The following is a 25,637-nucleotide window of genomic DNA, read 5'->3' on the forward strand; positions in this document are numbered from 1 at the left end:
TGAGTTACTACATCGAAAGACATAAAAAACGTCTTTTAAAAAAAATAGCATTCACTTCTTCAAACCGGAAACACATGCAAATTGTAAACAACTGGAACAAAGAGTGTGGATGGTAAGCTGCAAATTTCCCTGGCTTGTCCGTGCATTCCTTTACATATGGACCCGCGAAATATCCGCTGATATTCTGTTTTATGTATGTTGTTATGTGGTAACGTGATATATTCGTACATGCATCCTTTATCACATTTTTACTATTGAAAGTGGATATGACCGGCAGGGGGTGTTGTGACGTTTACTGTCGAGCCCTGCGTGGCTTCACCTGTTCACCACTAGGCCTGCGTAACTTCGCTGACACCGGCTTCTAAACTGAGTCGGCTTGAATGCACAGTTTTAAATGGTTAAAATCACATGGTCATATGAATGAATACTGCAGAAGCATACTGAGACAAATTTGATAGCCAAGGAAATGTAACCATAGGAAATGACACGAACTTCAATTAGTTAAAAGTAACTACTCCTGACAGTATATCAGTGGTCACTCTTTTATAAGCTAGACACTTCTTGACCTCCTTGGTTTTATTTCTCTGCCATCACATGGAGCTTCATGATTTCTTTTCTTAAAAAAAAAAAGAACATTGATTTTATTCCTCTATATACGTGCTGCACCACTAGTGCCCATTATACAATTATGCACACACTATATATATACAATGTTGCATTGTTTACACTGTAGAGTTCCTGTGTAATTTAATTGGGGTAGCAACTTAAGTTCAACTTCCCTTTCACCTGCTTGAAGGAGATTCAATCCCTCGAGAGTTCGTAATTATACAGCTTAATCAGGTTTCGTGTCGAAGAATTGATTCTCCTGATCTTCTGTTACTCGAATATGCTCGTGATTGATACCATCGTAATGAAAGTTCGGTCGTATGTGCCCGACTTAGGCTCCGAACTTCCGACTTGACGTGACAAAAAACAAAGTTGACACGCAAGCCAAAGTATCTCGAATGAATAAAACTTCTGTGATTCAAACCTAAACCGGGACCTAGGGGACCCTGGGTAAATCGGGGATTGGACGGAGGCCGTGAGTACCAGCTTACTTCCCTGACCAATCATTGGACCCACAGGGACACACCCCTCACAGGCCCAGGCAAACGGGAAAACAATTAGCCATTTTACATTAAAATTTTACAATTTAATTGGGGTAGCAACTTAAGTTCAACTTCCCTTTCACCTGGCTTCTGTCTGTATTAGACGTTATCGTCTCTTGACCACCTTGATAGATTTCAATTCATCAATACATATTGTTTCGCCTTGTCCTTGATTAAAAGTTTTTCATCAATATATCTTGTTGTGGTTCTGTGGATTTCTTTATGCTTATATACAATTTCTCCACCCCTTAAAGTTTATGTACCGTTTCCACCGGTTCCTCGACTAAAAATATCACTTTAAATTTGTAAAAATTGTCTCACAGTCCTCTTTTTCCTTTAATATACTGGCTTGTAGATCTTTGGTTATACACAGTTTGGGTGAAATTTTATTACCAGGTCTTTCCAATGCTTATTGAGTCTATTTTTGAATTGGTTAATTGACTCACTTTCTACCACTTCCTCTGACAAGTTATTCCAGTCATTGATTACTCTTATACTAAAGGATCCGGAGTTTGTTCTGATGTTCAGTCTGGTTTGGGGCTTCTTAATTTTGTATTTGTGTCCTCTAGTCCTCCTGTTTGTCTCTATTTCAAAGAAATCTTCTTTTTCGAGGTTGTCTATTCCCTTGATTATTCTGAATGTTTGAATCATATCCGTTCTTTTTCTTCTGTATTGTAGGGACGGAATGCCAAGTTGTGTTAAGTCGTTGCGGATAAGATTGGTTTTTAATATCTTTCACTAGTTTTGTAGCCCTCCGTTGTACTTTCTCAATCATTTTTGTGTCTCTTCGATTCATAGGATTCCATACACTCACTGTGTATTTAAAATGGGGTCTAATTAGGGATTTATAAAGTGGTAGAAACATATCTTTGTCTATATGACTAAAGGTTCTTTTTCACCAATCCAGTTATTTGATTTGCTTTTTTCACTGCCTTCTCCACATGTTTACTGAATTTTACGGTTTTGTCCACTACTACACCAAGATCTTTTTCTTCCTCAGACTGTTCAATGTCTTCTTGTCCTAGTTTGTACACATTGTTTGGGTTGTTGTGGCCAAAATGTAGACTTTTACATTTACTGTAACTGAAGTGTAATTGCCAAATATTTGACCAGTCCTCCAGTTTCATCAAATCAGATTGTAGTGTGTCTCTTTCCCTTACTGATCCACTTTTGTGTAGAATTTTGCTGTCATCTGCAAATAATTTTATCACTGCATTAACTACTTCTGGTAGGTCGTTGATATATATCAGAAATAGTACTGGCCCTAACACACTTCCTTGAGGACTCCGCTGAACATCCCTTCAAGATATCTACAATGGCGATTCATTGTAAAAAATGCAAAAAAAAAATATTTAAAAATGCTGTGATCTAATTCAGAAATAAACACTAGACTTTGCATTAACATCGGTATATTTTTCTCCTTTAATGAAGACAATGTTGAAAAGATAATCAGTTGCATGCAGCTGGTTGTCTTTACAATAATGTACATCTTGGTCAATTGAGTCTGACATCCAGAGTTAACATTACCAGATATATTTGGTCTGCTGTATTACCAATTCAATATTTTTAGGCCTATACACTAGAAAAATGTTTCCTTTCATGTTGCAGATTGCACTCCCGATAGGATTTGGATAATCCTGATTTCAGTGTGACTTGGTTTGAGTTCCAACATCATGGTTGGGAAGAAGCCACCCACACCAGCTGGCTGTTCCTTGAAAAAGTCTCCAGGAGAACCTGCCCTGGCCCAGAGATTACGCAGGAATATATCACCGAAAAATCTGGTATGGTCTTTATTCATTGTCAGGGTAAATATTTCCTGGTAAGGACCAACACTTATGTTACACAGTAATTTTGAAAATAAAAGATGACATCAGATATTGTCTTCCAAGATTTAATTGGCCAGGAAAAAGTTAAACATATCTAACAGAAAGATAATACCCCCAGTAAGGCTACCAAAAATAAGACATTTATTATATTTCATTTAATTTGTGCCTTGAGTAAAAGTTGACTTCCATTCCAGATAAGACAGAAATTGTTTTCATTGAACTAATAACCTAAAAAATCATGAATGTTATTCTGAATTTAGTCAATTACAAGGACAACATCGATATCTCAGTCTAAAATTAGTGCAATAAGATTTTATATTATATCTCTCTTCTTGATTTTGTTGGAAAGCATAAATGTACTGCAGTGTTTGATTTCAAACATGGTGGGCAGCTATCTGATTAGCAATATTTTGCCATGTTACCCTGATAAACAACATATCCCTCCAAACATGATCTAGATATAAGATAATATCTTGATAGCCTCTAAAACTGTCTTTTCCAAGTGTGGCATCTGGATTTTTTTGTCTCCCTATAGGATTTGACAGCAGGTCTCTCATGGCGTGAGGAGAGAGAATTAAACAAGGCGTTATACGCCTCCTTACAGGAGACTAAGAAACTTGCTATAAAGTCGGAGATAGAATCAGATGCTCCATCATTACTTACAAACAGTATCCCAAGACGGAACCTGCTAGCAAGAGTATTGCCAAGACGTCAGTCTCCTAGATCCAGTAGGCCTGCTGCAACTTCAAAGTCAAGTTTATCAATGCGGAGTCCCTCACTGCCCCCTCCAGCGGACAAAAAGCTGAAATCTCACCACAACATTGGAGGTGGTGACGAAAGTAGTCAGGACTCTGTGAGGTCGTCAACCACCAGCTGTTCTAATGAGGACTCGAAAGGGTATGGCTATATATATATAATACCCAGTCTGTATATCCTAAACAAAAGGGTATGGCTATATATATATTTAACACCCCGTCTGTACATCCTAAACAAAGGGTATGGCTATATATATATTTAACACCCCGTCTGTACATCCTAAACAAAAGGGTATGGCTATATATATATTTAACACCCCGTCTGTACATCCTAAACAAAAGGGTATGGCTATATATATCTAATACCCAGTCTGTACATCCTAAACAAAAGGGTATGGCTATATATATCTAATACCCAGTCTGTATATCCTAAACAAAAGGGTATGGCTATATATATATTTAACACCCCGTCTGTACATCCTAAACAAAAGGGTATGGCTATATATATCTAATACCCAGTCTGTATATCCTAACAAAAGGGTATGGCTATATATATATAATACCCAGTCTGTATATCCTAACAAGGCGTATAAAATGTGCAAAGATGCACTTGCAAAAACAAAGGGATGTACCCATACTTGATATAACAATTTTCAATTGCTGTGTGTGATAAAGATTAAAAAAAAAAAGAACGAAATTAGTCCTATCCCCTCTCAACATGTCAGTAAGAGATATAGTGGTAGGCTCATACATGTATATATATATATAATCATGTAAACATAAATGACACAACAAGGCAATTCCGGTTGAATATCGCTAACGTTTTCAAGCTGTGTATCGGCTGACACAACAAGGCAATTCCTGTTGAATATCGCTAACGTTTTCAAGCCGTGTACCGGTTATATATGCAAATGACCAAATGACATCCTCGCTCTACCATTTTCATATTGATTATCTAATTATATAAAAAATTCTTCACCATTAGCAGCTCTTGTTATGATATTTAGTAGTGTTTTCCTGAGTGACATGGTGATAATAATCCCAACCATCTTTTGTTGTGGGGTAGCCAAATTTAAACATCAAGGGGATCAGTACCACTTGAGATGCCATGTTTTAAATATTCACTGCGTTTCTGGAACATATAGTCGTTGTATTACTTCTTGTCTGTTGTTGGCAGGAGAACCAGTCTCACTGAAACATCCAAAGTAGTTTTGTTTTCTAAATACACCCACATTTTCTACAATCCATCTGTTTCTGGTTAACAGTCAAGTTTATTGCTTTTAAACATTTGAACATTTATTGATTTTTAGGTGAATTTATGCATGATATCTGATGATGTATCCAACTATGTACTTACTCTGTTGGATATTGAAACTTTACAGGACTTGGTCATGATTTTTAAGTAAAAAAACATTTTAGATGAGATTGATTATAATATGGAATTTTGGTCACCAATAGCAGTGAGTCTGGGAATAGATAACCTTAAATAAAAATTGGTAAATATCAGTCTTATAACTGGATATATGGGAGTCAAAGAGTTAACTGATTAATCATAAATAAATACATTTTGTATGTCTAATATTTAGTTAAAAGGCTTGAGTCTCCTTCCAAAATAGGAAGAATTGGTGAGGATTTTAAAATCAGGCTGAGTGCTGTAACCAATTAGATTATCTAATAAGTGATAAGTCTCTTGAACTTGTTCTTTACAGCAGAACAAAGGTGAGAGCTCAAAGGAAGTTTGCCCAGATGCACGCCTATGGTAATACGATGGTGCCATCACAACATACACCGGTTAAACAAAGCAGTAAGACATCCTCACCCATCAAAGTCTTTCCAAAGCGAGCCAAGACTGAAGATTTCCTCACTTTTCTCTGCTTGAGAGGTACTTATTGTAAATGTTTATTCTATATCTAAATCATTGTACATGATTGTATTTGTGTCGGGACATCCAGTTGACCCTTGATTTTGACAATGTGACACACACAGACGGTAAATGTATTGATACAAAGATCTGGGTTTAAGTTCGGGTTTTGACAACGGGACGCACACAGTCGGTAAATGTATTGATACAAAGATCTGGGTTTGAGTTAGGATTTGCACAATGTGACACACACAGTCGGTAAATGTATTGGTACAAAGATCTGGGTTTAAGTTCGGGTTTTGACAACGGGACGCACACAGTCGGTAAATATGTACCAGCAGAAGTTATGATGTAATCAGTCATTCAATCAATCAATATTTTATAACTGTGTCACGCAATACATCACAAAGAACATATACAGATAGATTATACATGTAATAAACATTACTGGTAAAAGGCATCAATTTGAAATACTTTTCCATAATCAAAATTGATGTACTGCTTGATGTAATACGCGTCAGTTGGACAGACATCGTCACTGTCAGTGGGACAGACATCGTCACTGTCAGTGGGTCAGACATCGTCGCTGTCAGTGGGACAGACATCGTCGCTGTCAGTGGGACAGACATCGTCGCTGTCAGTGGGACAGACATCGTCACTGTCAGTTGTGTCTGTAGATATCAGATAAAGCCACAGCCTGTAAATGACACTAAGCATGATCCTGGTGTGGTTCATGTTTGTTTACGATGAATATTTACATCACTTTTATCATTCAGAGGCAGTTTCACATAATTTACAGTTGAAAAATTGTTCTTATTGATAGGAACACAGGCCCTTCCTCCACATTTGGACTTCTTTAACTTCTCTCGAGATGAGGGGGACACAAGCCTGCCACCCACTCCACCAAATCGAGGTCGTGCTTTTGTGCGTGAGAGTTCTCCCTCCTCCAGCAGTACTAGCTGTAGTAATGTACCTGATGATGTAGCTGACTCCCCAGCTCCTTTGGTAAGTACTTCATGTAATACAAAAACTAACTTCCATTCTTGTTAGCTAGACAGGTTTCAGATCTTGTATAAAATCTTTTGTCAATTTTCCTAATCTTTTGGAGACTTCATTACCAAAAGTATCTGTTTTCACGTTATTTGGAAATGGAACCATTCTGAGCAAAAAATCAGTAAGTCATTCCATGATTTCCTTTTCATAGTGGAACTGTTTGTACAGAAATTATGTGGACAACTTTATCAGTTTCATCAGGGTATACTTGTGCAAACCTGGTAAAATAACAGTGTTCTGAGCTTAAACACTGTAAGTCTGTGATGATTTTACATTGTGAATGATCACATGTTTAATGTGAGTGTGTGATGTAGTATAAGACATAGAGGTTTGATGGTTTCTATTGGACAGGTGATGCCACCCAGTGGCCGTGTGACTCCCAGCAGGAAGGCCGCACGAGCTTGTGCTGGCACTCCAGAGACAGCCAGGGGATTGGCAAGTTTTCCATCCCGGCAAGGTCAGAGGTCACAGGCAGCCTCTAAGAGACGATACACATCACCTGCTGTAACCCCTGCTAAGTGTACTCGATCGTACCGGACTGGAACTCCATCTCCTGGGAAAGGAACACGAGGTAAAGCTAGTCCTGGTAAAATGACTGATGCAGAGCGTCTCAAGAAAAAGGCAATTGCAACCCTGACCTCTTCAAAACATTCTCCAGACCAAAAAACTCGGCGTAAATCTTTGTTTATTGACCAGTCGGCGATGGATGAAAAACCAGGAAGTCAGCGACAGACCAAGGTAACGGGTGTTTCAGACACAAGTAGTGTAGTGACTGGTACTAACAGCTGTTGGGAAGAGGCTAGAGACAGTGAAGGGGTTAGTAAGTCTTGTAGCATAGTAGATCTGCCTCAAATATCTTGTTCCAGTACTGCTGATATAGTGCATGCTTCTGCTCTGACAGCAAAGTCTACTCCATTGTGTTGTACATCCCAATCTGGGACTCTATGTTTAGATAATGGTGTCAGCATTTCAGCAAAACAGTATTCTTCCCAAATGCTGCCTGCATGTCAGAAGTGTAGCCTAACAGATGAATCCTGCATATGTGCCATCCAAATGCCTTGTGTATCTTCCAAAGATGGCCATTCCTGTCCTACTCAACCAACTGAGTGGGCCATTTCTTCCCATTCTCCAACCCCTCCTGTTTCTTCTGGTGATGTCACTTACTGTCCTACCCAAACCCCTCTAACCATCAAGAGCTCTGTTCCCTCCCTGGCTCAATCTTCTGTTTCTACAGAGGATGGCCTTCCCTGTTCTATTCAAACTGCTGTATCAACTGAAGGTACCACTCCAATCCCGATTGTAATCCCTTCTGTTTCTACAGAGGATGTGATTTCTTTTCTACTCAAACTCCTCCACCAACTGAGGTGATTATTCCCTCCCATTCTCCGATACCTCCTGTTTCTACAGAGGATACCACTTCCTGTCCTACCCAAACATCTCCATCCATTGAGGGCTCCATTCTGATCCCAATTTCGTCTGTTTCTACAGGGGATGTGATTTCTTGTTCTACTCAAACTCCTCCACCAACTGAGGTGATTATTCCCTCCCATTCTCCGATACCTACTGTTTCTACGGAGGATACCACTTCTTGTCCTACCCAAACATCTCCATCCATTGAGGGCTCCATTCCGATCCCAATTTCATCTGTTTCTACGGAGGATACCACTTCTTGTCCTACCCAAACATCTCCATCCATTGAGGGCTCCATTCCTGTCCCTATTTCCTCTGTCTCTACTGAGGATGTGATTTCCTATCCTACCCAAACATCTCCATCCATTGAGGGCTCCATTCTGATCCCAATTTCGTCTGTTTCTACAGGGGATGTGATTTCTTGTTCTACTCAAACTCCTCCACCAACTGAGGTGATTATTCCCTCCCATTCTCCGATACCTACTGTTTCTACGGAGGATACCACTTCTTGTCCTACCCAAACATCTCCATACATTGAGGGCTCCATTCCGATCCCAATTTCATCTGTTTCTACGGAGGATGTGATTTCTATTAAAACTCCTCCACCAACTGAGGTGATTATTCCCTCCCATTCTCCGTTACTTCCAGTTTCTACAGAGGATGTGATTTCCTATCCTACCCAAACATCTTCGGCCATTGAGGGCTCCATTCCTGTCCCTATTTCCTCTGTCCCTACAGAGGATGTGATTTCCTATCCTACCCAAACATCTTCGGCCATTGAGGGCTCCATTCCTGTCCCTATTTCCCCTGTCTCTACAGAGGATATGATTTCCTATCCTACTGCTGTATCAATTGACAGTGATCTTTCTTTCAATTGGCAGACATCTGAATCTTCTGTAGATGCCACCTGCTTCGATGCCCCATCTATTCCCTCACCCTCAGATATCATTTGCCACCCTCCCCACAAACTTGTGTCTGTCCATGATGCTCTCTGCTGTGATGTCATATCCTGTTCTAACCCAGCTCCTTCTGTATCCATGGATGGTGGAATTTCCTGGTCTTCCCAGCTACCTGAGCCAAATGTCTCTCTCAATAGTTCTTTTGATGCTGCGGATCACCTGTCATCACAATTGGGTCCTTTGATTAAAAGTGGATTCAATACAGAATGCAAGGCTATGATGAACGAGTGTCAATCTTGTTACTTAGATATTGAAGTTAGAAAAAACACTAAACAGAATATCACTAACACATATCTGTCCCAAACTGCATTTGATAATACAAAGAGTGAGACAGAAAACACAGTGTATTTGCATTGTCCATCATTGACAATTTCCGAGAAGGGCATTTCCAATGATGCAAGTAAATCACATTCAGAAATCACTTTTGAAAACATATGTAGATTAACTCAGACAGAAAATGAAAATCTACCAAGTACATCTGACACTCTCCTGGAAGGTGTAGGAGATTCCTTAGATAGGGTTAGGAAAAGAATCACTTCCCCACATCAAACATTGAAAATAGCCACTCCACTGTCTCTAGGTTGTGCTGTTGATGACAGTGGATTCATTGAAAGCTTGGAGTCTTCAACACTAGCATCACCATTCCCTAAAAACATGCCCCAACACATGAGCCTCTTTCAGTCTCCAACAATGAAATTACGATCCCCTGAAACCCAGACAAAGCACAAGGACCTCTTTCATTCTCCAACTCAAGCATCATTGTCCCCTAAAGCCCTGCCCCAGCACAAGAGCCTCTTTGAGTCTCCGACACTGACAACACGGTTCCCTAAAAACCAACCCAGACACAAGGGAATTCTTGCCAAGTACAGATGTAAAACTTCCACGCCTTCTTCAAAAGCAAGAACTAGAAAAGAAGCATTTGTTTCATTTCTGCTCCCTCCAATGTCAGCATCACCGAAGTCTCTGTCTCATATTGTGGCTCCACCTAGACCTAAATCTTCATCCACATCCAAAATTATGCGTATAGATCCACCCGCATCCCACATCCTAGATCCTCCTGCATGTCACCTTATAGCTTCGCCTACATCCAACTTCCCGTGTTCGCCATTATCAGACCTCCCACTGAGTTCTAAGCCGGTAGTTCATGCTAGGGTTGATAATTGTCCTATCATAGCAAACGCTTCCATTTTGCCTCATCCTGCCCCACCTTATTCTGTTCTGACTTCCATACGAGAGCGTAAACTGGCAGACAAGTTTCTGAATGCTTCCTCTGTGAATGCCAGTACTAGTGAGATAGAGCAAAGTAAGGGGTCAAAACCTGCCATCACAACACTGTATCCTCCTCCACCGGCCCTCTGCTTCAGGGATACACCACTGTAAGCACATTCAGATTGTGTAACACTGTACCCCTGACCTGCCATTATCGTAGGAAGTTGTCAAATAAGATTTAAAAGTGCACACATTGTATCCTCTACTTCAGTAAGATGCTACACTAGATTACCCTCCACTTTGAGACACTACACTAAATTACCCTTCACTTTGAGATACTACTCATTGAGTGTCCAGTGTGTATGTTTCGCTTATCACTTTGTCCCCTTTCCATTAGTGCACTAGTAACCCGTCCCAATTGTCCAACATACAACCCCTACTTGACCCTTCTACTAGCCAAACCATATTCCATTGATAAAGAGCTAGACTGTATATAATAAACCAGAGAATTTTTTGTTTGTTTGTCTTAGACTTGAGTATAATTAATAGTTTTCTGTATTTTGTATGCTGATATATGTTATTTAGCCTCTTTAGTATTGTCGTGAAGCTTTCCTTCAGTCTTAGAGCTAACTTGTCATGTTACTTGAGATGAAGTCTATTGTGACCTATTCTGATCGACCTTTGTCTGTCGTCTGTTGTTCAGGGTGTACGCAAATATTTTATAAATCCATACACCCATTAACAATTGATATAACAAAAAGTTTTACTTCAATAAAATTTAACAGAAACCCCCCCCCCCCCCCCCCCAAAGAGGAATAAAAATTTTGAATGATTTGACGCCCAGGGCCCACAGGGGCAAAATTTAATCAGGCTCAAATACTCTTCATAGAAAGGAGAGTTGTAATGAATATACATGTAAGTACTGTATGGTAAATTCCTCAAGATTACTTAACTTTCATTTAGCAAGCAATTTTGTTTAGAAATACATTATATTTATCTTTTTTTGGAAAAAGCAGGACAAATAGAGTCAAATTAGCTAAAGTTGACAATACTTGAAGTCAGGTGACCGTAAAAGCATATGGGCATCTCGTTTGTAGCTTACTTGTAATTAATTGTATGATCTTGGAGATAACTTGTACTGGTTTGTAGCTAACTTGTACTGGTTTGTAGCTAACTTGTACTCGTTAATAACTAACTTGTACTGGTTTGTGATTAACTTGTACTGGTTTGTGACTAACTTGTACTGGTTTGTAGCTAACTTACACTGGTTTGTAGTTAACTGTACTGGTTTGTTTCTAACTTGTACGGGTTTGTAACTAACTTGTACTCGTTGATAACTAACTTGTACAGGTTTGTTACTAACTTGTACAGGTTTGTAACTAACTTGTACTGGTTTGTGACTAACTTGTACTGGTTTGTGACTAACTTGTACAGGTTTGTAACTAACTTGTACTGGTTTGTACCTAGCTTGTACTGGTTTTTAGCTAACTTGACTGGTTTTGTAGCTATGTTGTACTTTTTTTGTAAGGAGTTGTATCTATATGTACCTTGGTAATTTGTATTTTTTTTTTTTTTTTTTTTCAAAATTATGGTTATTTTGTTCTTTCTTTGTGCAGGCTTGCACCTATTTTGTATGTTGTTAAACTGTGTTGATATTTGGTTATATTGACTGCTTAATAAGCTGTGTTGTAATTATTTACTGGAGGTGTTTATTGTGTCCATGGGATCATGATAATATATTCAACTAACATAAAGTATTATTTTGATGACATAATTTTGCTAGTTTACTTTGAAAACCATGTAACCTCTGGCATATATTGTTAATATCTCATGATCATATGTCAGTATATTTTGTTAGCATGCCATAATTACCATATTTTGATAACATGTTATTTATACAATCAGGTGTGCTAATTTACCATATTATACCTAGTAATCGCCCTTGTTTATTATTTGTCTTGACAAGGTGTCCCATCCCTTCATTCAACTTATTAACTGATTGAATTCTGTACGTTTTTTTATAATAATTTTGGAAGGCTCTAAGTTCATGTTGTGTTTATTAGATATAATATGGTAAGTGCAGTTTAGTGCTATTATAGACATTCCAGCATTGCTATCCTGTGATCTTCAAACTTATACAACTTATGGCCAGTGTCCTTATTTTTTGGTGTGCTTTTTTTTCTTTTCTTTTTTTTTTATTTTGTTAAATTTTTTGCATTTTCCATGTTTCAGAGTTTTCATATCAAAATAATTGTTATAAGAAGAGTATTCAATGTATATATTGTTTATTTTTCTGCAATAAACATCATGCTTATCACAAAAAAAGTTCTTTTTCAAATATTGTTGGGGTTATGTTCTGTTGAATTCTTTAGAATTAAACATGTGGTTAGGATCAATTAATTAAAACATCTTATTGATTTTATTTAAACACTGTGACGATAATAGACAAGCAATCTAGAATTGTACATTATTATATTACTGGTACTGTAGGGAAGTAGGTTATCTTAACCTAAGAAAATTCCAAAATTGTTTAGGTAAGCAATCTACGAGGGTTGTTTGATAAGTTGTAATCCTAGTATTGAAGGAGGTACTCAAGGATGTTCTTTTTAAGTCCTGCTATTCTCTGACTATATAGGGCCGTGTACCCAAGGACTGGTCTCATTTAGTTTGTTAATATTGACGAGGTAGCACTCTAAAGTAAACAAGACAAGGGGCTTTTGCAAGGTGTGTTATTCCATCAGGACAATGCTCCTGTTCACAAGTCTGTCATTGCCATGACTGCCATTCACAATTGTGGCTTTAAATTGATTGAGCATCCACCTTATTCACCTGATCTCACTCCATCAGACTTTCATCTATCCGAAATTACATGAAGAAATCATTTTAAAGCCACAAAAGTGATATATCCTAGTTGTAATCACAAATTTAACTGATGGGGTCAAAAGAAGCCACCTAGGCACAGTTGTAATGTATACACTGATCTGCACACCTGGTGACCAACTCCTCTCACCAAGCCCCAGGCCAGGGAAGCTACAGTCATTATAACAGGTGTTGGGGGTCTTTTGTTTATATAATCAGCCCAGGGTCGAAGTGTCTGAGATTTCCAGGGTTTTATGAGTGATGACTGCTCAAATCCGGGAGAAATTTAACCCCGATTCGGGAAATGTACCAAATCAGGATTTGTGGGAAAATTTAATGATTTTCTGCACACTTCCCGGGTAATTGGGGATGGTTGACACCTATGTAATGTATATGTAACCCAGGTAAATACTAGCCGCAATATACCGCTCGGCTAGAGAGATCTTCTCTTTACCTCGATCGGTTGAGTGTTAGACTAGTAAGCCAGAGGTCCCGGGTTCGATCCCTAGCGGAGGCAGTGATTTAAATTTAATAAATCATGCACGTTGTTACATTGGCACCCATGTAGGGACCCTGAGGAAAAAACTCATCGCTTGCGAAAGCATCACTGTTACCCCTGGAAACTTGAGGACGAGTTCTTTCCTGGATGGGGAGTATATATGTAACCCTGGTAAATACTAGCCGCAATATACCGCTCGGCTAGAGAGATCTTCTCTTTAGCTCAATCGGTTGAGTGTAAGACTAGTAAGCCAGAGGTCCCGGGTTCGATCCCTAGAGGAGGCAAATGGGTAGCTATGTGTTATTCACCTTTACAATGTTAAATTGTCAGCCATAGTTAGCTTGGAGGTATTTTTACCTAATGAAGCAGAATTTATGAAATGATATGAAAAGAAATCTGCATAAAACGTAAGTGGTTTACATTTTTTTTTACTTTGTTCAGTTGAGTTTAACATTGTTCAGTTGAGTTTGGCATGTTTTTTTATTTTAAAAGTGTTATTACAGTTCTGTTCACATTAAGTTACAGGTTTGGTTGATCCATTATTAACAACTCTATAGACCCAGTAGGTAAACAAGGCCCTATACACCCAGTAGGTAAACAAGGCCCTATAGACCCAGTAGGTAAACAAGGCCCCATAGACCCAGTGGGTAAACAAGGCCCTATATATATAGACCCAGTAGGTAAACAAGTCCCTATAGACCCAGTAGGTAAACAAGGCCCTATAGACCCAGTAGGTAAACAAGGCCCTATTGACCCAGTAGGTAAACAAGGCCCTATACACCCAGTAGGTAAACAAGGCTGTATGGACCCAGTAGGTAAACAAGGCCCTATAGACCCAGTAGGTAAACAAGGCCCTATACACCCAGTAGGTAAACAAGGCCCTATAGACCCAGTGGGTAAACAAGGCCCTATAGACCCAGTGGGTAAACAAGGCCCTATAGACCCAGTGGGTAAACAAGGCCCTATACACCCAGTAGGTAAACAAGGCCCTATACACCCAGTAGGTTAACAAGGCCCCATAGACCCAGTAGGTTAACAAGGCCCCATAGACCCAGTAGGTTAACAAGGCCCCATAGACCCAGTAGGTTAACAAGGCCCTATTGACCCAGTAGGTAAACAGGCCCTATAGACCCAGTAGGTAAGCAAGGCCCTATACACCCAGTAGGTAAACAAGGCCCTATACACCCAGTAGGTAAACAAGGCCCTATACACCCAGTAGGTAAACAAGGCCCCATAGACCCAGTAGGTAAACAAGGCCCCATAGACCCAGTAGGTAAACAAGGCCCTATACACCCAGTAGGTAAACAAGGCCCTATAGACCCAGTAGGTAAACAAGGCCCTATACACCCAGTAGGTAAACATGGGGGCTCTTATATGCGTACCCGTATGGCCTTTCCTTATGTTGATGAGTAACACTTTTTTAACATGAGGACAGGTTAACTGTTTTAAAGTCTTTTTAATATTTCATATTTTCATATTCTGGTAGTTTTTTGAGCACATCTCAAAAATTTGAAATCAGATTTCATGAGTACCTTTTGAAGTAAAGTTGTGCCTTTTGCTATAATGGAATTTTCAGTTTTTGTAGTTTTTCTATCACCATGTAATCAAATAGTTCATATTGATCACTCATGTTGCCGATTATAGATATTTTTTTCAAATTTGGTCAATGTTACATCACAATGTTACATCACAAAGCTTCATATCCATATCAATAGTGCCTATTCTAGTTGAAGAATTGTCATTTTCTGTTTTAATAATGCTCCAAAATTACTGGGTGAACAGCGACATGTTCAACCATTTTTCTTTGACATCTCCCAAGATTGAATGACAAAGTCCTTGCTTTAGTTTATACAGTGAAAACCTGTCTTATCTGACAGTTTTCCCACATCCTGTTAAATCTAACAAAATCTGTCACTTACACATGGTGTCAGATTTAATAGGTTTAACTGCAGTTATTCAAACATACACATTTTTAATGATTTTCATTAAATGTGATATGTTTTTAATGTTTAGAATATGTTTCCTGTTTTCATTGTTTAAATGGATGATTTGATGTTTATTGTTCAATGAATTATTTGATGTTTAATAACCTGTTTTGTTATGTTTACTAACATTAATCATTACTAATCAATGCATTTTCTCTATTTTACTAACCAATAATTCATCACAAAAAAAACAAACAGTTTGTAATGGAGACTTTTACTTGTATGCAGGATATTATATATAGGAATATGAAAAATTTCATATGTAAAGTGAAAGCAAAGAAGTCATAGCATGGATTTCAATTATTAGAAACCTTTAGTTTGCTTAAAGTTAATTACTATGTTTAAAATTGTTAAAATTTCAATTTGTTCTAATGATGTGGTGAAAAGTATACTTTTATTTTTTTGATTAGGCCTCTTGTAATCTGCCCACATACATTGATAATATCAGAGTCATTTACTGAATATATGTCTTTTTTATGCAGAAGAAAGCAAAAATACAGAAAGAAAGGAATAGACGAACAACAAAATCAACTTCAGTAAAACTGAGCCAAAAATCATCTCAGGGGAGGCAACTCTACACTTCGAATATTGTAAAGAAAAAGAAGAAATTCAAGCCAGCGACGAAATTCATTGCACACAGACTTCCTCAGAGGAAAGCAAAGCTACGCTGGAACAGTTGTTATCTGGAGGAGGATGAATTTGATCATGAGGTCAGCTTTGTATTTAAGCAGTCTCCTGATTCATACACAAATAGGAAACGTAAAACAGACTTTGACACTGAACCCGTATCTTCAGGTTCAGCCATTAATGTACCTTTAAAAAAAACTAGACTTCAAAAAGTAGAAAAAAAATCCCAAAAAGCAAAAAGTCATGGAAAAATCAAATTACGTCAAGTAAAGAAAAAAGTAAAAACAGAGAATTTGAAAGTTTTAGGACAAAAAAACACCCAAGTAGAATGTGATAGTTCATCTGGGGTGCATACAAGGTCAGGGGTTGTGTTGAGAGCAGATGGTGGTGGGGAGGAGTCTGCTGTCCTCCCGTCAGTCATCAATACAGACACAACAGCTACAGGAACAAGTAATAAAGTAGTTCTCGAAGCCAGCAAGAAACGATCTCAAGCAAAACTGAAAAATACAAAAGATGTGATGAAAGAAAAATTAGACAAGAAAAAGAAATTTGAATTATTATCTTCCAATGAAAAACGAAAGAAAATTAAAGTGAAAGGAGAGAAGATATCTAAAACAGAGGCTATGGTGTCAGATTCAGTCAAACAAGGTTCTAAAAATTCTGATCAGAAGATGAAAAGGAAACTATCAGGTAAGGAGACTCTATGGTAATAAATTATACATAAATACATACAGATATATTTAATTGATCATAATTTAGTTTTATAATTAAAAAGATTACAAAAAAATATATGTACAGCACAGCCTTTAGTACATATCTGTACTCTTTATCAGTGTATGATAAAAGATCCATCCCTTGACAAGGGTTTTACTGACCATATATATATGGATATGATTTTAGAATTTTTTCATGGCTCAGTAATATTTTCTTTGAAATAAGTCTCATGGTTTTGATAATTACTCTGATAATTCATAAAATGTGATAGTGAAGAGGAAGTCAAAGGATGTCCCGTCCATGGACAGGGAGGTGAAGCAGGAACCGTTTCCAGGGCCTGGAGAACCTGCCAGACTTGTGGAGGCTCCCACCTTTTATCCATCCGAGGAACAATTCTCTGATCCTATCCAGTATATACAATCTGTCGCCATGATAGCAGAACCATATGGAATGTGCAGGATTATTCCACCTTCAAGTTGGAAGGTTTGTGTTTTAAACATAGGTGTTCTGACACAGTATAAATAAGTTTTACTCTTTTAAGTATAAAATTTGGTGCTTCCTTACTACAATATAAGACCTCAGATGTGTAGTGAGTTTTGTATTTAGAGACAAAAAGCTTGTTTATATTGTGTCTACCTGTTGATGAGTGGGATCTGTCTCTATTATCTTATGTTTGTATAATCCCTCATCTGTTGTATCTAGTATACAGTATGTAAGGTTTGGCTCTAGGTGAATCAGACTGATGTTTACACTTTAAGAACAAGTCTCTAGGTGAATCAGACTGATGTTTACACTTTAAGAACAAGTCTCTAGGTGAATCAGACTGATGTTTACACTTTAAGAACAAGTCTCTAGGTGAATCAGACTGATGTTTACACTTTAAGAACAAGTCTCTAGGTGAATCAGACTGATGTTTACACTTTAAGAACAAGTCTCTAGGTGAATCAGATTGATGTTTACACTTTAAGAACAGGTCTCTAGGTGAATCAGATTAATGTTTCCACTTTAAGAACAGGTCTCTAGGTGAATCAGATTAATGTTTACACTTTAAGAACAAGTCTCTAGGTGAATCAGATCAATGTTTACACTTTAAGAACAAGTCTCTAGGTGAATCAGAAGCTTGTGTCAAACCTTGTTTTTGGTAAATCTATCACCTGCCTGCAGTAAAACTGATACTGATACATATATACGTAGGTTATATTTAATTTTCATCCCATCTTTATTATGTCTACTAAATAAACATCTTTGTATATTTTAGCCTGATAGCAAGATAAGTGAGGAATTGCGTTTCACCACACAGAAACAGTATATCCACAAACTGTATGATAGGTATGTATGAGATACATTAAATATCTTTTATATACAGGTAAGGATCTCGATAACTTGTATGTATAGGAGAGGGGCTGCGGTGGCTGAGTGGTTAAGGTGTCCCGACACTTTAACATTAGCCCTCCACCTCTGGGTTGCGAGTTCGAAACCTACGTGGGGCAGTTGCCAGGTACTGACCGTAGGCCTGTCAGTTAGAGTCAGGGGTTTAAAAATCCACTTGCCCGACGCCCGGGACAAGTAGTTTTTGAGTTCGGGCAAGTGAAAAATGTTGGTGTACTTGCCCTGGGCAAGTGAAAAAAATGTTGTCTCTATCTTAACTTTCATGTTGAATTTCCAGAATCCCATGTTATATGTGATTCGGAAGAATTATTGTAGTGGAATTGGATATATATAAATTGAAATATATTATAAACGTATCAATTAGCTATTGAAACTACTTTATTTTCGTGTTTGAAATGAAAATTCCGAAGCCGATGAAACTAGGTCGCCAGAGGCACATTCAGTTCAAAGACATTTTAAGTACATTTATGCTGATAAAAATAATAGAAACTGCATCTGAAGTATAAAACAGTGATGGAAAGAGTTAACTTACTGCAATCTATGCCTAAATGTTCTTATAAGACAGCAACAAAAAGTTTTAACAAGTGAAAACGATCTTTGTTATGTTTGCTGGAAGTACAATTTGGCAACTAATAATGAAGGTGGAATCTGGACCAAAAGTTCCGGAATTGAAAAAAAAAAAGAAAGAAAAACTGTAAAATTTTATACTTGTGGTTCACAATTAATTATTAAAATAATTCTTTTAATTTTAGATGAATGTTTTTGAAGAAATAAAATACTGAGTGATTGTATTTCTAAATTGTGATTAAAAATCTCTGTTAACACTCATATGATTCAAAATATCGCATATTGGGGCAAGTAAAAATTATGATCGGGCAAGTGGATTTTTGGGCTCTACTTGCTCAGGGCAAGTGGTGTGAAAAATATTTTTACACCCCTGAGAGTGCTACAATGTAACTACATTACCTCAGGTAAGATCTCAGGTGTGTGGTTCAACACCTACCTGTGTCAATTTGGTTTTCTTGGGAAGCTGAAGCAAGATAGTCATCAACTACTCGGAGAGCGGCCTCAACATAACCCTGGCTGTTCAGGGAGGGATAAAACCAAGAAAGAAAAAAGGAAATCTGATGTTGATCTAAAGATATACATTTAGTAGAGTTGGACTGCTTTGGAACAATTATTTGTTTATTATGTTTTAGAAAATTTGTAAAAAGTAGTAAAAAGGAGTTTCAAGTATAGAATTATTGTCTCATTGTAGGTTTGGTCCCAATGTATGCCAGATGAACGCCATACAGAAGCATTTAGATTCCCATGGTGTGTCCGAGCCATTCCCAGTGGTAAGTTAGATTCCCCGGTGTCTGAGCCATTCCCAGTGGTAAGTTAGATTCCCCCAGTGTCTGAGCCATTCCCAGTGGTAAGTTAGATTCCCCCAGTGTCTGAGCCATTCCCAGTGGTAAGTTAGATTCTCCCAGTGTCTGAGCCATTCCCAGTGGTAAGTTAGATCCCCCCAGTGTCTGAGCCATTCCCAGTGGTAAGTTAGATTCTCCCAGTGTCTGAGCCATTCCCAGTGGTAAGTTAGATTCCCACAGTGTCTGAGCCATTCCCAGTGGTAAGTTAGAATCCCCCAGTGTCCGAGCCATTCCCAGTGGTAAGTTAGATTCCCCCAGTGTCTGAGCCATTCCCAGTGGTAAGTTAGATTCCCACAGTGTCTGAGCCATTCCCAGTGGTAAGTTAGATTCCCCCAGTGTCTGAGCCATTCCCAGTGGTAAGTTAGATTCCCCCAGTGTCCGAGTCATTCCCAGTGGTAAGTTAGATTCCCCCAGTGTCTGAGCCATTCCCAGTGGTAAGTTAGGTTCCCCCCGTGTCTGAGCCATTCCCAGTGGTAAGTTAGATTCCCCCAGTGTCCGAGCCATTCCCAGTGGTAAGTTAGATTCCCCCAGTGTCCGAGTCATTCCCAGTGGTAAGTTAGATTCCCCCAGTGTCCGAGTCATTCCCAGTGGTAAGTTAGATTCCCCCAGTGTCTGAGCCATTCCCAGTGGTAAGTTAGATCCCCCCAGTGTCTGAGCCATTCCCAGTGGTAAGTTAGATTCTCCCAGTGTCTGAGCCATTCCCAGTGGTAAGTTAGATTCCCCCAGTGTCTGAGCCATTCCCAGTGGTAAGTTAGATTCCCCCAGTGTCCGAGTCATTCCCAGTGGTAAGTTAGATTCCCCCAGTGTCTGAGCCATTCCCAGTGGTAAGTTAGGTTCCCCCCGTGTCTGAGCCATTCCCAGTGGTAAGTTAGATTCCCCCAGTGTCCGAGCCATTCCCAGTGGTAAGTTAGATTCCCCCAGTGTCCGAGTCATTCCCAGTGGTAAGTTAGATTCCCCCAGTGTCCGAGTCATTCCCAGTGGTAAGTTAGATTCCCCCAGTGTCTGAGCCATTCCCAGTGGTAAGTTAGGTTCCCCCCGTGTCTGAGCCATTCCCAGTGGTAAGTTAGATTCCCCCAGTGTCCGAGCCATTCCCAGTGGTAAGTTAGATTCCCCCAGTGTCTGAGCCATTCCCAGTGGTAAGTTAGGTTCCCCCCGTGTCTGAGCCATTCCCAGTGGTAAGTTAGATTCCCCCAGTGTCCGAGCCATTCCCAGTGGTAAGTTAGATTCTCCCAGTGTCTGAGCCATTCCCAGTGGTAAGTTAGATTCCCCCAGTGTCTGAGCCATTCCCAGTGGTAAGTTAGATTCCCCCAGTGTCCGAGTCATTCCCAGTGGTAAGTTAGATTCCCCCAGTGTCTGAGTCATTCCCAGTGGTAAGTTAGATTCCCCCAGTGTCTGAGTCATTCCCAGTGGTAAGTTAGATTCTCCCAGTGTCTGAGTCATTCCCAGTGGTAAGTTAGATCCCCCAAGTGTCTGAGTCATTCCCAGTGGTAAGTTAGATTCCCTCCAGTGTCTGAGTCATTCCCAGTGGTAAGTTAGATTCCCCCAGTGTCTGAGTCATTCCCAGTGGTAAGTTAGATCCCCCCAGTGTCCGAGCCATTCCCAGTGGTAAGTTAGATTCCCCCAGTATCCGAGCCATTCCCAGTGGTAAGTTAGATTCCCCCAGTGTCCGAGCCATTCCCAGTGGTAAGTTAGGTTCCCCAGTGTCTGAGCCATTCCCAGTGGTAAGTTAGATTCCCCCAGTGTCCGAGTCATTCCCAGTGGTAAGTTAGATTCCCCCAGTGTCCGAGCCATTCCCAGTGGTAAGTTAGATTCCCCCAGTGTCCGAGTCATTCCCAGTGGTAAGTTAGATTCCCCCAGTGTCTGAGCCATTCCCAGTGGTAAGTTAGATTCCCCACAGTGTCTGAGCCATTCCCAGTGGTAAGTTAGATTCCCCCAGTGTCTGAGCCATTCCCAGTGGTAAGTTAGATTCCCCCCAGTGTCTGAGCCATTCCCAGTGGTAAGTTAGATTCCCCCAGTGTCTGAGCCATTCCCAGTGGTAAGTTAGATTCCCCCAGTGTCTGAGCCATTCCCAGTGGTAAGTTAGATTCCCCCAGTGTCCGAGTCATTCCCAGTGGTAAGTTAGATTCCCCCAGTGTCTGAGCCATTCCCAGTGGTAAGTTAGATTCCCCCAGTGTCTGAGCCATTCCCAGTGGTAAGTTAGATTCCCCCCAGTGTCTGAGTCATTCCCAGTGGTAAGTTAGATTCCCCCAGTGTCTGAGCCATTCCCAGTGGTAAGTTAGATTCCCCCAGTGTCTGAGTCATTCCCAGTGGTAAGTTAGATTCCCCCAGTGTCTGAGTCATTCCCAGTGGTAAGTTAGATTCCCCCAGTGTCTGAGCCATTCCCAGTGGTAAGTTAGATTCCCCCAGTGTCTGAGCCATTCCCAGTGGTAAGTTAGATTCCCCCCAGTGTCTGAGCCATTCCCAGTGGTAAGTTAGATTCCCCCAGTGTCCGAGTCATTCCCAGTGGTAAGTTAGATTCCCCCAGTGTCTGAGTCATTCCCAGTGGTAAGTTAGATTTCCGAGTCATTCCCAGTGGTAAGTTAGATTCCCCAGTGTCTGAGCCATTCCCAGTGGTAAGTTAGATTCCCCAGTGTCTGAGACATTCCCAGTGGTAAGTTAGATTCCCCCAGTGTCCGAGTCATTCCCAGTGGTAAGTTAGATTCCCTCAGTGTCCGAGTCATTCCCAGTGGTAAGTTAGATTCCCCCAGTGTCCGAGTCATTCCCAGTGGTAAGTTAGATTCCCCAGTGTCTGAGCCATTCCCAGTGGTAAGTTAGATTACCCCAGTGTCTGAGCCATTCCCAGTGGTAAGTTAGATTCCCCCAGTGTCCGAGCCATTCCCAGTGGTAAGTTAGATTCCCTCAGTGTCCGAGTCATTCCCAGTGGTAAGTTAGATTCCCCAGTGTCTGAGCCATTCCCAGTGGTAAGTTAGATTCCCCCAGTGTCTGAGCCATTCCCAGTGGTAAGTTAGATTCCCCCAGTGTCCGAGTCATTCCCAGTGGTAAGTTAGATTCCCCCAGTGTCTGAGCCATTCCCAGTGGTAAGTTAGATTCCCCCAGTGTCCGCATCATTCCCAGTGGTAAGTTAGATCCCCCAGTGTCTGAGCCATTCCCTGTGGTAAGTTAGATTCCCCCCGTGTCTGAGCCATTCCCAGTGGTAAGTTAGATTCCCCCAGTGTCTGAGTCATTCCCAGTGGTAAGTTAGATTCCCTCAGTGTCCGAGTCATTCCCAGTGGTAAGTTAGATTCCCCAGTGTCTGAGCCATTCCCAGTGGTAAGTTAGATTCCCCCAGTGTCTGAGCCATTCCCTGTGGTAAGTTAGATTCCCCCCGTGTCTGAGCCATTCCCAGTGGTAAGTTAGATTCCCCCAGTGTCCGCATCATTCCCAGTGGTAAGTTAGATCCCCCAGTGTCTGAGCCATTCCCTGTGGTAAGTTAGATTCCCCCCGTGTCTGAGCCATTCCCAGTGGTAAGTTAGATTCCCCCAGTGTCTGAGTCATTCCCAGTGGTAAGTTAGATTCCCCCAGTGTCCGAGCCATTCCCAGTGGTAAGTTAGATTCCCCCCAGTGTCCGAGTCATTCCCAGTGGTAAGTCAGATTCCCCCAGTGTCTGAGCCATTCCCAGTGGTAAGTTAGATTCCCCCAGTGTCTGAGCCATTCCCAGTGGTAAGTTAGATTCCCCCCAGTGTCTGAGTCATTCCCAGTGGTAAGTTAGATTCCCCCAGTGTCCGAGCCATTCCCAGTGGTAAGTTAGATTCCCCCAGTGTCTGAGTCATTCCCAGTGGTAAGTTAGATTCCCCCAGTGTCTGAGCCATTCCCAGTGGTAAGTTAGATTCCCCCAGTGTCTGAGCCATTCCCAGTGGTAAGTTAGATTCCCCCCAGTGTCTGAGCCATTCCCAGTGGTAAGTTAGATTCCCCCAGTGTCCGAGTCATTCCCAGTGGTAAGTTAGATTCCCCCAGTGTCTGAGTCATTCCCAGTGGTAAGTTAGATTTCCGAGTCATTCCCAGTGGTAAGTTAGATTCCCCAGTGTCTGAGCCATTCCCAGTGGTAAGTTAGATTCCCCAGTGTCTGAGACATTCCCAGTGGTAAGTTAGATTCCCCCAGTGTCCGAGTCATTCCCAGTGGTAAGTTAGATTCCCTCAGTGTCCGAGTCATTCCCAGTGGTAAGTTAGATTCCCCCAGTGTCCGAGTCATTCCCAGTGGTAAGTTAGATTCCCCAGTGTCTGAGCCATTCCCAGTGGTAAGTTAGATTACCCCAGTGTCTGAGCCATTCCCAGTGGTAAGTTAGATTCCCCCAGTGTCCGAGCCATTCCCAGTGGTAAGTTAGATTCCCTCAGTGTCCGAGTCATTCCCAGTGGTAAGTTAGATTCCCCAGTGTCTGAGCCATTCCCAGTGGTAAGTTAGATTCCCCCAGTGTCTGAGCCATTCCCAGTGGTAAGTTAGATTCCCCCAGTGTCCGAGTCATTCCCAGTGGTAAGTTAGATTCCCCCAGTGTCTGAGCCATTCCCAGTGGTAAGTTAGATTCCCCCAGTGTCCGCATCATTCCCAGTGGTAAGTTAGATCCCCCAGTGTCTGAGCCATTCCCTGTGGTAAGTTAGATTCCCCCCGTGTCTGAGCCATTCCCAGTGGTAAGTTAGATTCCCCCAGTGTCTGAGTCATTCCCAGTGGTAAGTTAGATTCCCTCAGTGTCCGAGTCATTCCCAGTGGTAAGTTAGATTCCCCAGTGTCTGAGCCATTCCCAGTGGTAAGTTAGATTCCCCCAGTGTCTGAGCCATTCCCTGTGGTAAGTTAGATTCCCCCCGTGTCTGAGCCATTCCCAGTGGTAAGTTAGATTCCCCCAGTGTCTGAGTCATTCCCAGTGGTAAGTTAGATTCCCTCAGTGTCCGAGTCATTCCCAGTGGTAAGTTAGATTCCCCAGTGTCTGAGACATTCCCAGTGGTAAGTTAGATTCCCCCAGTGTCTGAGTCATTCCCAGTGGTAAGTTAGATTCCCTCAGTGTCCGAGTCATTCCCAGTGGTAAGTTAGATTCCCCCAGTGTTTGAGTCATTCCCAGTGGTAAGTTAGATTCCCCAGTGTCTGAGCCATTCCCAGTGGTAAGTTAGATTCCCCCAGTGTCTGAGACATTCCCAGTGGTAAGTTAGATTCCCCCAGTGTCCGAGTCATTCCCAGTGGTAAGTTAGATTCCCTCAGTGTCCGAGTCATTCCCAGTGGTAAGTTAGATTCCCCCAGTGTCCGAGTCATTCCCAGTGGTAAGTTAGATTCCCCAGTGTCTGAGCCATTCCCAGTGGTAAGTTAGATTACCCCAGTGTCTGAGCCATTCCCAGTGGTAAGTTAGATTCCCCCAGTGTCCGAGCCATTCCCAGTGGTAAGTTAGATTCCCTCAGTGTCCGAGTCATTCCCAGTGGTAAGTTAGATTCCCCAGTGTCTGAGCCATTCCCAGTGGTAAGTTAGATTCCCCCAGTGTCTGAGCCATTCCCAGTGGTAAGTTAGATTCCCCCAGTGTCCGAGTCATTCCCAGTGGTAAGTTAGATTCCCCCAGTGTCTGAGCCATTCCCAGTGGTAAGTTAGATTCCCCCAGTGTCCGCATCATTCCCAGTGGTAAGTTAGATTCCCCAGTGTCTGAGCCATTCCCAGTGGTAAGTTAGATTCCCCCAGTGTCTGAGCCATTCCCAGTGGTAAGTTAGATTCCCCCAGTGTCTGAGCCATTCCCAGTGGTAAGTAAGATTCCCCCAGTGCCTGAGTCATTCCCAGTGGTAAGTTAGATCCCCCAGTGTCTGAACCATTCCCAGTGGTAAGTTAGATTCCCCCAGTGTCTGAGTCATTCCCAGTGGTAAGTTAGATTCCCCCAGTGTCTGAGCCATTCCCAGTGGTAAGTTAGATTCCCCCAGTGTCCGAGCCAT

The 25,637-nt window shown here is 41.0% G+C and overlaps 1 protein-coding gene across 5 annotated transcripts in view; it reads left to right on the forward strand.

The window, feature by feature from the left end:
* Positions 1 to 71: 71 nt before the first annotated feature.
* The window catches only part of LOC117337516 (protein Jumonji-like), a 41,645-nt gene continuing 16,079 nt past the window's right edge, over positions 72 to 25,637 (forward strand). For 2 of the 5 annotated variants that reach the window (XM_033898526.1, XM_033898527.1), the window contains exons 1-10: positions 90 to 193; positions 2,757 to 2,929; positions 3,510 to 3,871; positions 5,439 to 5,611; positions 6,414 to 6,595; positions 6,995 to 7,459; positions 16,047 to 16,881; positions 17,177 to 17,388; positions 18,164 to 18,234; positions 19,553 to 19,631. In XM_033898526.1, the coding sequence (XP_033754417.1) occupies positions 2,822 to 2,929; positions 3,510 to 3,871; positions 5,439 to 5,611; positions 6,414 to 6,595; positions 6,995 to 7,459; positions 16,047 to 16,881; positions 17,177 to 17,388; positions 18,164 to 18,234; positions 19,553 to 19,631 (2,487 nt within the window). In that variant the 5' untranslated portion in view covers positions 90 to 193; positions 2,757 to 2,821. Of the gene's footprint in view, positions 194 to 2,756; positions 2,930 to 3,509; positions 3,872 to 5,438; positions 5,612 to 6,413; positions 6,596 to 6,994; positions 7,460 to 16,046; positions 16,882 to 17,176; positions 17,389 to 18,163; positions 18,235 to 19,552; positions 19,632 to 25,637 lie in introns of all 5 variants that reach the window. The other 3 variants (XM_033898528.1, XM_033898530.1, XM_033898529.1) reach the window with 3 other exon arrangements.

The sequence above is a fragment of the Pecten maximus genome, chromosome 11 (assembly GCF_902652985.1).
Source record: "Pecten maximus chromosome 11, xPecMax1.1, whole genome shotgun sequence".
Classification (NCBI taxonomy): domain Eukaryota; kingdom Metazoa; phylum Mollusca; class Bivalvia; order Pectinida; family Pectinidae; genus Pecten; species Pecten maximus.